The 12,337-nt window shown below is 44.0% G+C and overlaps 1 protein-coding gene across 1 annotated transcript; it reads left to right on the top strand.

Annotated features, from left to right (window-relative positions):
* The first annotated feature begins 7,890 nt into the window (after positions 1-7,890).
* LOC123116124 (uncharacterized) lies at positions 7,891-8,725 on the top strand. Its single transcript, XM_044537128.1, has one exon. The coding sequence runs from the start codon at positions 8,046-8,048 to the stop codon at positions 8,391-8,393; it is 348 nt and encodes a 115-aa protein (XP_044393063.1). The 5' UTR covers positions 7,891-8,045; the 3' UTR covers positions 8,394-8,725.
* The last annotated feature ends 3,612 nt before the right edge of the window (positions 8,726-12,337 follow it).

The following is a 12,337-nucleotide window of genomic DNA, read 5'->3' as shown; positions in this document are numbered from 1 at the left end:
AGGATTTCATACGGAAACTTGTCTGTTACAACATGCATTTCAAATGAACTACAAAAAGGTTGAAAGTTGGCTTGGTATCATCATAATAGTTGTGGAGAAAGTCTTCACTTTTTCTTCGCTTGTGTCCTTTCCTTATTGCGCCGTAACCATGGATAATCTTCATCATTTATTAGGATGCTTGGGTCAGTCTTGACTTTGAAGGGAGGAATTTCATGAAACTTTTCATAATCTTCGGACATGTCTGTCTTGCCCTCCACTCCCACGATGTCCCTTTTTCCTGAAAAAACTATGTGGCGCTTTGGCTCATCATATGATGTATTTGCTTCCTTATTTTTTTTCTTTTTCTCGGTTTGGTAGACATGTCCTTCACATAGATAACATGTGCCACATCATTGGCTAGGACGAACGGTTCGTCAGTGTACCCAAGATTGTTCAGATCCACTGTTGTCATTCCGTACTGTGGGTCTACCTGTACCCCGCCTCCTGACAGATTGACCCATTTGCACTTAAACAAAGGGACCTTAAAATCTACTCCGTAGTCAAGTTCCCATATGTCCACTATGTAACCATAATATGTGTCCTTTTCCCTCTCGATGGCTGCATCAAAGCGGACACCGCTGTTTTGGTTGGTGCTCTTTTGATCTTGGGCGATCGTGTAAAATGTATTCCCATTTATCTCGTATCCTTTCCAAAACATAATAGTCGAAGATGGTCCCCTGGACAACGAGTACAGCTCATCACAAACAGTGTTTTCATCTCTGAGACGTGTTTCCAACCAACTGCTGAAAGTCCTGATGTGTTCACATGTAGTCCAGTCGTCGCACTGCTCCGGGTGTTTGGAGCGCAGACTGTTCTTGTGTTCATCGACATAAGGGGTCACCAAGGTAGAGTTCTGTAGAACTATGCAGTGGGCTTGAGACCAAGAATATCCGTCCCTGCATATTGTTGTCTCCCCTCCAAGTGTGCCTTTTCCAGTCAGTCTCCCCTCATACCGCGATTTAGGGAGACCTATCTTCTTAAGGTCAGGAATGAAGTCAACACAAAACCCAATGACATCCTCTATTTGATGGCCCATGGAGATGCTTCCTTCTGGCCTAGCGCGGTTATGGACATATTTCTTTAGGACTCCCATGAACCTCTCAAAGGGGTACATATTGTGTAGAAATACGGGGCCCAGAATGACAATCTCGTCAACTAGATGAACTAGGATGTGCGTCATGATATTGAAGAAGGATGGTGGGAACACCAGCTCGAAACTGACAAGACATTGCACCACATCACTCCTTAGCCTTGGTATGATTTCTGGATCGATCACCTTATGAGAGATTGCATTGAGGAATGCACATAGCTTCACAATGGCTAATCAGACGGTTTCTGGAAGAAGCCCCCTCAATGCAACCGTAAGCAGTTGCATCATAATCACGTGGCAGTCATGAGACTTTAGGTTCTGAAACTTTTTCTCTGCCATATTTATTATTCCCTTTATATTCGACGAGAAGCCAGTCGGGACCTTCATACTAAGCAGGCATTCAAAGAATATTTCCTTCTCTTCTTTGCTAAGAGCGTAGCTGGCAGGACCTTCATACTGCTTTGGAGGCATGTCGTCTTTTTCGTGCAAACGTTGCAGGTCCTCCTGTGCCTCAGTTGTATCTTTTGTCTTCCCATACACGCCCAAGAAGCCTAGCAGGTTGACGCAAAGGTTCTTCGTCACGTGCATCACGTCGATCGAAGAGCGGACCTCTAGGTCTTTCCAGTAGGGTAGGTCCAAAAATATAGATTTCTTCTTCCACATGGGTGCGTGTCCCCCAACGTCACTCAGAACAGCTAGTCTGCCGGGACCCTTTCCAAAGATTACGTGTAAATCATTGACCATAGCAAGTACGTGATCACCAGTACGCATGGCGGGCTTCTTCCGGTGATCTTCCTCGCCTTTGAAATGCTTGCCTTTCTTTCGACATGATGGTTGGTCGGAAGAAATCAACGATGGCCCGGGTACACATTCTTCCTGCAGCTTCCCAGGTATATACTTTTGGTGTCAGCTAAACAGTGCGTGCATGCATGGTATCCCTTGTTTGTCTATCCTGAAAGGTTACTGAGAGCAGGCCAATCATTGATGGTTACAAACAGCAACGCTTGCAGGTTAAATTCCTCATGTTTGTGCTCATCCCACGCACATACACCGTTTCCATTCCACAGCTGTAAAAGTTATTCAACTAATGGCCTTAGGTACACATCAATGTCATTGCCAGGTTGCTTAGGGCCTTGGATGAGAACTGGCATCATAATGAACTTCCGCTTCATGCACATCCAAGGAGGAAGGTTTTGCTGCTCTGCTCCCCGAAAGGATTAATGCCATCCGCGCTTAAACCAAACCATGCGTTCATTGGGTCACGTGCAAACTCAGCCCAGTACTCATCTCGTCTGATCTTATACCGCAATGCACCGCATACTGGGCATGCATTCAAATCCTCGTACGCACCGCGGTAGAGAATGCAGTCATTAGGGCATGCATGTATCTTCTGCACCTCCAATCCTAGAGTGCATACGACCTTCTTTGTTGCGTACGTATTGTCAGGCAATTCATTATCCTTTGGAAGCTTCTTCTTCAATATTTTTAGTAGCTTCTCAAATCCTTTGTCAGGCACAACATTCTCTTCCTTCCACTGCAGCAATTCCAGTACAGTACCCAGCTTTGTGTTGCCATCTTCACAATTGGGGTACAACTTTTTTTGTGATCCTCTAACATGCGATCGAACTTCAGCTTCTCCTTTTGACTTTCGCATTCCGTCCTTGCATCGACAATGACCCCGCGGAGATCATCATCGGGCACATCGTCTGGTTTCTCTTGATCTTCAGCAGCTTCCCCCGTTGAAACATCATCGGGCACATCGTCTGGTTCCTCTTGATCTTCAGCAGCTCCCCTCGTTGCAGCATCACCATATTCAGGGGGCACATAGTTGTCATCGTACTCTTCTTCTTTGTCGTCTTCCATCATAACCCCTATTTCTCCGTGCCTCGTCCAAACATTATAGTGTGGCATGAAACCCTTGTAAAGCGGGTGGGTGTGAAGGATTTTCCGGTCAGAGTAAGACTTCGTATTCCCACATTTAGTGCATGGACAACACATAAAACCATTCTGCTTGTTTGCCTCAGCCACTTTGAGAAAAATATGCAAGTCCTTAATGTACTCGGAGGTGTGTCTGTCACCATACATCCATTGCCGGTTCATCTGCGTGCATTACATATAATTATGTGTGTCAAAATTAAGAAAATTAGACAAATATCTATCTAAAGTAAGAAAATCAGACAAGTATCAAAAAGAAGATAAGAACAAGAGGCTCACCACGATGGTGCCGACGACGAGATCGGCGCGGGCAATCAACGGCGGTGAAAACGGGGACGGGGCATGACGGACCCCTAAATCTAGACAAATATCAAAAAATGGAGCTCCAAGGTTGAGCTTCGAGAGGAGAAAGCTTAACTAGTGTGGCTCGGGCATTTCATCGAACACCTCAAGTGCATAGGAGGTGAACTAGAGCACCCAAATGCCCTCTCCTCGCCGGATTGAAAAACAGAGCACTATGGAGTGCTCTGCCGCGGCGGTGGGTATATATAGGCAAGTTATTTGTCACGGTTCGTGGCATGAACCGGGACTAAAGCCACCCCTTTTGTCCCGGTTCATGCCATGAACCGGGACCAATGGTTGTGGGCCAGCAGCGAGGACCATTGGTCCCGGTTCGGGGCTCGAACTGGGACAAATGGTTCTACACGAACCGGGACCAATGCCCACGAGGCCCCGGCCGGCCCCTTGGGCTCACGAACCGGGTCTAATACCCCCCCATTGGTCCCGGTTCTTGAAGAACCGGGACTAATGGGCTAGCCAGGGCCGAACGGTAGCCCTGTTTTCTACTAGTGGAAGGGGGTATTTAAGAGGGGGAGAGGTGGCTTGGAAGAGGGGGCAAGGCGGCGGCGGAGTCCCGGTCGGACTCAGTGTTCGAGCGGCGGCGGCGGTCGTGCGGTCTCCTGGAGGAGACGGCAGCGCGAGGAGCTGGGCCGGCTTGGCTGGGCTTCGGCCCAGTCGGGCGCTGGCAACTTTTAAAAAAACAATTCCGCCAAACAGAAAATAAATCCTAGTAAAATAAATAAAAATCTAAAAATGGCAAAACAAATTTTCACCGCCTAAATAAAATATTAGGACGAGATGAACATTTTCTTGGCCATGCAGTTTTGAAAAAGTGCAATTTTCCTAAATTCAAATAAAATAACCAAAAACTCTGAAGTAAAACATATTTGATTTTTCTTATTAAATCCTCAATATTTCTTTATTTTTGGAAAAGTCATTTTATTTCCTCTCTCATATTTTTATAATAGAAATAATTGAAGATAAAATAAATCAAATCAAATGATCCTGTTTTTAAAATTTGAGAAAACTCAAATATGAAAATAACGAAATCCCCAACTCTCTCCGAGGGTCCTTGAGTTGCGTAGAATTTCTAGGATCAAAGCCAAAAGCAATAAAATATGATATGCATTGATAATCTAGTGTATGACATTCCAAATTGAAAATTTGGGATGTTACACATAGTTCAAGGAGGACTACTCACACATGGTCATGGTGGTAGCGAGATTTACGTAGATAGCTCCAGTGATAGACCCCCCCCCCCTCCGGTAGAGTGCCAAAAAGACCTCCAGATTGTATCTTCACAGAATAGAGAGGTGTTGGCGGCGAAAAATTCCTCAATAAATAAAACTTAATGTCTGTGGAAAATATAAAGTTGTCGGCTCCGCGAGGCGGTGGAGATGTGCCTCAAGGACTCCAGGCGCCCACCTCATGGCCTATGGGTTGATCTCGTGGGACCGCTGCCTGGGGCCCTTAGGGCACCTCTCTGACTATCTCAGGTGGTCCTAGCTTTGTATCCTTCTGAAACTTCGTGATGTATTTTTATTTGATTTTTTGTCCTTGTAAAATTGATTCCTATCCAAAAACACCATAAAAAATTGATTCCTATCCAAAAACACAATAAAACAACAACTATCTCTGGGCACTGAATTAATATGTTATTCCAGAAAAATATTAAATATTGGTGCCAAAAGTATGCAATTATGATATAAAACTAGTATGAACAAGCAAAGATTATGAATATGTTTGAAACGTATCAAATGCAAACACCGATTTAGGTAAGCTCATGTGCTACATCGTTGGCATCTCACTTAGATGAGATAACACTGCAAGAAGCAAACCACATCTGGCACCGACTTACAGATCTTTACATAAGCGATGTCACTGGGAAGAAATCCGCTAACCTTATTGTTGAGGTGCTACTTGACCAATTGTCCATCTGCTTCCATGGCAACACAAACCAACACAATTGAGGAGGAAAAGTTAATTGCTTCCTCCATCAAAGTGTTGGACCATGAAAGGACCATCAATGAATTCACATCACCTCTCTCTCTCTCTCTCTCTCTCTCTCTCTCTAACCACTTCTCCATCCCATGCAACGGATCCAAAGTCTTCATGGTTTTGACCACATACATGTGCACTGTCCACATTGAGCTTCACATTATCATTTGATGGGGCCTTCCATTTTGTCTGACCTTTTGTCTACAACTTGCTTCGGATGAACAAAGTCCTCTAGTGCTTCAACGGTATCATCTAGATTGGTTTGTAGTCCCTGTTGTCACTGCTCTTGTCTCGCTATCTTTAACCTTGTGCCTTTGGTGCAACAAGTTCCAACACACACACACACACACACATGAGATCTCTAGTCTAGTCTTGACATCTAGAATTCCACAACACGTCCATTACATTGGGAATGTGAGGGCAGTTAAGTAGAGGATCATGCATATGCATTAATTTCATTTCCTTCCAGACTTCTTTTACTTCCTCACACCGAATAAAATGTGGCCACCATCTTCATCTACTCGGCCACACATTAAGCATCTTGTACTCTCCAGCTTAGTCTATATGCCAGATTACAGCTTTAAGGTAAAAGAGTTATGATCCAATCTTCACAAATACATTATCACCTTTAGTGCACATTGCAAACACTATATTTGTAGGCAAACTTTATCCCTTCCTCTCTTCAGAGCCTGCATGACATATGAGCTTGAAGAACCACTCCCACCTCTCTTTCTGTCAGCTCCATGAGAAGCTTGTAAGCTTGTTTGACTGAGTGTATGCCATTTGAATCAAAGCGACATGCTATAAAATCCATAGCTCCATCCCAAATAGGCATTCTAATAATCAGTATCGCATCCATTTGGTGAATATGCCTATTATTGTGACCTCGTCCCACAGCTCCGTAACCTGGTGCATAAGCTAGCAGACTTTAACTAGTATACTACCTGCTCTAGGTGTGGTCACTTTCCTCTACCAGATCCATGGTATCCATGGATCATCCCATATCTTCACCCGGGTTCAATCTCCTACGCACCAAATATATCCATGATTAGCCATAGATCAATCCCATGAAGTAAGCTCCTCCAAGTATAAGACATGTTAGGACTTCACTGAGGCTTGGGAAGTACTTCACGCAGATGCTTAGGTTGTTAGGTAATTGCGCTATCGCTACAGTTCTTTGAGAGCATTGCGATATTGAAGTTGTGAAAGCCCAAGCTCCCATCTCATTTTGTTTTAAAACGCTTACACCAACCAATCTATTGAATTTTATTGTCTTTGTCTTGTAGGCTCCACCCAAAACTAGTCACTGAGCTCAACTCATCGCAAAGCTTTTTGTGAGATAAAAGCAAGACATCACATAGGTAGGTATGGCCTGCGCCACCACATTCAGAAGAACCTCTTTTCCCCAACTTAGATAACATCATCTGGTTCCATGCATTTATCTATTGCCAAATTTCATCCTTAATATATCCAAAGTTCATCTTCTTCGACCTCCTAGCATACACTAGCCAGTTCAACCTTCACCTTCTTTCTAACTATCTAAGTCGCATTAGCACAGAGCAAGACCGCGAACTTCTTGCCATTGCTACATTGTCTTGAGGACCCATAGTACAACGCCAATATCCTCCTCAACTCGGATTCCGCCTAAGCAATAGTGGACCGCCTGCTAAAAATACACGGCTAATGCTTGGCACCTCCTCGCAAATTTTAGCGCCACTTCAGCTTCATCTTCTCTCCGCTTCGTGAATAAGCACTGAGACCCTCCGCACAGATGATTACCAAATATGGCTAGAGCAGGTCTCCTCAATGCAAACCACATAAAAGACTAATTCATTCAGCATAGCCTCCACTAAACCCGATTTTAGTGACACACTTCAACTCAGACCCGGCAAAACCCCATTTTACTCACTACCTCCTTTAAAAAATCACACTCGACAGAGTCGTAGCCAATGTTTGCTTTGATCACTGCAAATTGTGCCCCTCCTCTTCTTGTATTCAGTAGGAAATTTGACGTCCCATAGGCCAACACATTGGTAGTGATGAAACGTCCCGGCATGAAAGCACTTTGGTTCTTTGAAATAACCTTCGAAAGTACCAGCTTCACTATGTTCGCAAGCACCTTTGAGACTAACTTATATACAATATTGCATATGCTAATTGGCCTCATATCCTTTATTCTCTTGGGTTCTTTGACCTTGGGGATCAATACAACAGAGATACTTAATATAAAGAACGCTCTTATATTATGGGACGGAGGTAGTACTCTTTTTTTATCCGAACAGAGGTGTCATTCCACCCGAGGAAAGAACAAAACCGGAAAACACAAAACAAAACGAAAACTCTCTACGCACTTATTGGGCCGGCCAAGCAGCCGCTAGAGTTGCCGGGTCGTATTATTGCCGTAGGCCGAAAAGCCCTACAAGCCGTCGTGTTACTGCGTGCGTGGCGTCCGATTACTCGTCCGGCGCCGACACGAGCCCACGTTCTCCTCTCCTCTATATATCCCAGTCTCGCATAGGGGGCGGCCGCGGAGCAACCACCTCTTCACCAAGCAACAAGGAAGATCTATCCCCTCAAGAAAGATCCCCGCATCCTCGAATTCCATTGGCATACAGATTTTGGCAAGTTGAATTTCAGTTTTAGCATGGACAGGTTCGCCGCTATGGTCGCCGGCCGCCGTGCCACTGCCGCTCCGAAGCCCGCTTCCGCCGCCGAGGAGGGGGGCGAGGCGTACCTGCGGATCCAGCTGGAGGAGATCGTCATCGTCAAGGACGACGCCTACGACGCGCTCGCCGCCGCCACGGCCGCCGCGCAGTCCCGCGCCAACGGCAACGGCCAATGCGGCGGCGGCGCCACCACCACGGGCACCGCGTCCACCGCCATGGAGAATTGCGCGAGGGCGGCCGCGGCGGCGCGCGTTGGGAGCTCGACGAGGCCTGAGGCCGCGCAGGGCGCGTGGACCACGGCGTCGAGGGGCGTTGGCTTCGACTAGGCGTCGACCACCTCGACGCGCTCCTTTCCGATCGGTGGGTGGGTGATTATCCGTACGCGTCCTGTTCATATCCAGCATCGAAGTCGAAGATCGCGTTGATGAACTAAAGTTTAGTTTTTTTTTTTGGCTTGATTACTCGTTGGTGAGGTTGGTGGAGAGGGGATCGGTTGTAGTAGTAGCTTGGATCGTCAAATCGGTTCTCTGGTTGATCCTGTTGCTATATAGCATGCCAATTTATCTGACGGATTTGGTTTTTGCGGCGAGATCTGTTGAACGCATCAAATAGTTCAAGTTTGTGTTATCATCAATTCATCAAGAATTAAGCTTAGATCGATCATTAGTTAACTAATCGGTGATAGAATCATAGAGAGATTAGTTTCACCATATATTGCCACAACCTTGCGATGTACCTACCACCCATGTGTCATGTTTTCTTTTCTTTTTATGAGAGCTTCGACCCCTCCATAGCATAGCGTAGCATTGTGTTTGGGTGGTGGTGTGTTGTTATCGCGTCCTTCTTCGACCGCCAATTCTAGGGCCTGCCCCTCTCAGGACAAATGAAAAGTCAGCACATGTTTGGTGAAAGCACATGAGTAATGCTTGATTAATGTTAGTTTAGTTTGACATCTAAAAAATGTAGCCGAAAATTAATCCACATGTGCTCTTGTTTCGGGACCGGGTGCATGGGGCCCACGGGCATCATCTCACCTCAGGTTGATTCTTTTTAATTTTTTTTTTTGCAAACATGTCTTGTATTCAGTATGGAGGTAGTACTTCACAAACTATTGTGCAAATTTTTGAGCTGCCGTTATTTCGTTATCCAAGGCAAATTTCAATTTACAGCCTTCTTTCGGTACTTTGCCGAAGAGGGGAATCATCACCTGTTCATCTACATTTGCTCTATGAGTAGTCCATCACATGCACTATATAAACACAAGTAGATGTAGGGAACCATGTAGGCTAAATAGGTGCAAAACCATTTTTTTACCGTGAATACCCAGGAAGATGATGTAGTTAGAGATCGCAACTTCAAGTATAGCACTAGATGTGCAGTCTTGTGCGTCGAAGTGGAGTTGGCGAAGTGTGTCTACCGTCGATATCATGAACAGTTTGTCAAAGCGACAACACCTCCACATGTACAAAATTGAAGTGAGTTGGGCGGCTATGCGCTAGCAACTCCAAACAACAACTCAGGAGGTGGAGGCACCCTAGGGCTTCTGAAACCCTACCCCCTGCCCATCCTTTTATAAGAGACGACCCCTTTAGGGTTTGGTGCACCCCCTCTACTATTTTCCCTAATGGGATCAAGGCCAAATTAGCCTGCTCCTTCTACATCCTTCGGATTGCATCTGTTTCGACATCAATCATTTAAGTGTGTGACTCTGTTCATGCATGTTGGACATGACACGATCACACATACTCTGTCACTAGTTAGTGGCCCCTAGTCGGATGTGCCAACTTCCAAACATACACATAAAGATCACATCGGACAAAATTTCACAACGTTCCATACATGTTATTCCCTTTGTCACATGATATTGGTTAAGCTCAAGCTCGAGCACTCTTGCTGGATTACTTGACCTGAAATCGTTTACTAGGTTAACTCCAGCCTTAATTAAGTAGCATGTCCATGCATTTATGGATCTGATCACTCGACGCCCTGAGAGATATCTCTCTCATTATAAAAGGGGAAAAATCATATATTTGCTGACCGCGCCACATACATGCTTTATGAAAAAGAAGAAAGCAACATTTATGACTGCCTAATTACGGAGTAGTGTTTGGTAACCCTAAGTAAGTCACTACACATTTGAGTAGTACACATTGTATGAGACAGCTAAAGCATTCCGATGTGTATCAAGTTGGTTCTATCCAGCCCATGTTCCTAACATGTGTTCACATTATTGCTTCGACATTTCCGAGTCCATGACATGTGAAACATATGCTCATCAACCAATACATGCGCTAATCTAATATTCATATGTGTCCTCACATGGATCCGACCACGAGCTACTTTAGAATAATCATTCTAGCATACAGGTACACAAATAGGTCCCATAGTTTCCAATCTATACAATTGATATTATTCAAGGGACATTTAAGATTCATGGGTACAACAAATTTTAATCATCATTCTGATTGCCTGTAACGCATATTTCTAACATGTCACCTGAACTATATATTCATAGCAATAGCTATATGTAGGATCTTCTCTCATATTCCTCGATACAATGATCACACGAGTTGCCTCACATAGTTGTGATCTATCTGATGTAATTCTTGCGATGAATATTGTTTGCTATGTGACGATTAATTGCTTTTATGATAATATGAATTGTCTATAGATGTATACTGCTCTTTGATTCACTAGTCTAATATTTAACCAATTTAGATTAAAGATCAATAGATGGAGTGGTGTCCAGTGACAGTAAGAAAGGAAAAGCTTAGACGAATTTACCTCACTAAGGATGAACAATTTGTATGATTGAGGTGAACTCACAAGAGTTTCAGCCACCCCAGGTGGAGTATTAGCTATTATATTAGATGTGTGACAGTCTAAAAGAATATGTATTGCCTGCTTATTTAGCATGATCTCAACATTCTATGATCTATTATGAATTTTTTATTACTCACTACACATACATTTGCTTATATTTATGTATCACTGCTGTTTTGATAGATACTACTAGGGAACCTATGAACCCCGATCCAATTTCCTCCATAAGAAACTTCTCCAAACGCTTTTATACTCACTTTTATTTTCAATTATTATTTGATAAAAAAACATGCACATTATACGCTCATAACTTCTTGCAACCAACATAGAGATTGACAGCCTCACTGGAACCATTGAGTGCACACGTGGATTTTCATAATTTGTTCTGCAATGTTGCTTGGCCGAGCCTAGGGTGTTACATATATGGATTGATGCCTTCGTTCTTAGTTGAGAAGGGTGTTGCAAACCCTCGCACTTGTGGGGCCAACAACTTGAATTCCATGATGTAGGTAGAAGCAAGCAGCTGGCCTTGAGGGGCCACAAAACCTTCACAAACACTTCCCATGGCCTTTCCACAACTTGGAAGCTTCTAGAATTGACTCTTACCGCCTAGGAGTCCCCACAACTGAAAGAGTAATAGGTTTGGTGAGTCCTCGAGATGCTATCAAAAATGCATCTCTAATGGACAATGTCCCAAGATTGTGCACCTTTGATTCCTCAACAAACAAGAATGCCTAAACCACTCTCAAATCATGTGCGGAACAAACTCTTCAAGGAGCCAGCTTGACGAAGATCAACAAGGAGCCACCTTTAGACAAAGGCTCTCTCTCTCTCTCTTGTGTGTGTGTGTGTGTGTGTGTGTGTGTGTGTGTGTGTGTGTGTGTGTGTGTGTGTGTGTGTGTGTGTGTGTGTGTGTGTGTGTAACTCTCACACAACAGCCAAAGCTCTACACTTGGACCATGAGAGATTAGGGTTTTCTTACTTTATCTCCTCTTTAAAGGAGGCATCTTAGTAATTGATTCAGCTCAAATCACAGATCCACAAGTGTTATATTTCTATGTTATGTTAGGACTAACCAAAGTTATGAACAAATCTTCCAAACAGTTAGGCAAAATTAAGGCACTCAAGTCTAGAACAAACTCAACAAACGTTATAGCTTACATAAGCATCCCAGAACAAGCCCGAGGAAGTCAATTTATGCATTAGTTGACTCAATGGTTCGTATATTTAATAAAAAAATCCAATGAATTTTGAAACAATGCAACAACCTGGTTTTGCATGTAGTATTTAGAACCATCGATGTGTTGGGTAATGTTAAAATAGGTCTAGCGTGTCATGTACACGTACTTTGTACGTATGTAATTGTATATGCTGATTGTTATATATAGAAAGACGTGGAGAGGCTTTGCCCCACGGGAAACCCTAAACCCTATTCTCAAACTTGGTT

The sequence above is a fragment of the Triticum aestivum genome, chromosome 5B (genome assembly GCF_018294505.1).
Source record: "Triticum aestivum cultivar Chinese Spring chromosome 5B, IWGSC CS RefSeq v2.1, whole genome shotgun sequence".
Taxonomy (NCBI): Eukaryota; Viridiplantae; Streptophyta; class Magnoliopsida; order Poales; family Poaceae; genus Triticum; species Triticum aestivum.
This window is presented reverse-complemented; position numbering and strand designations above follow the sequence as displayed.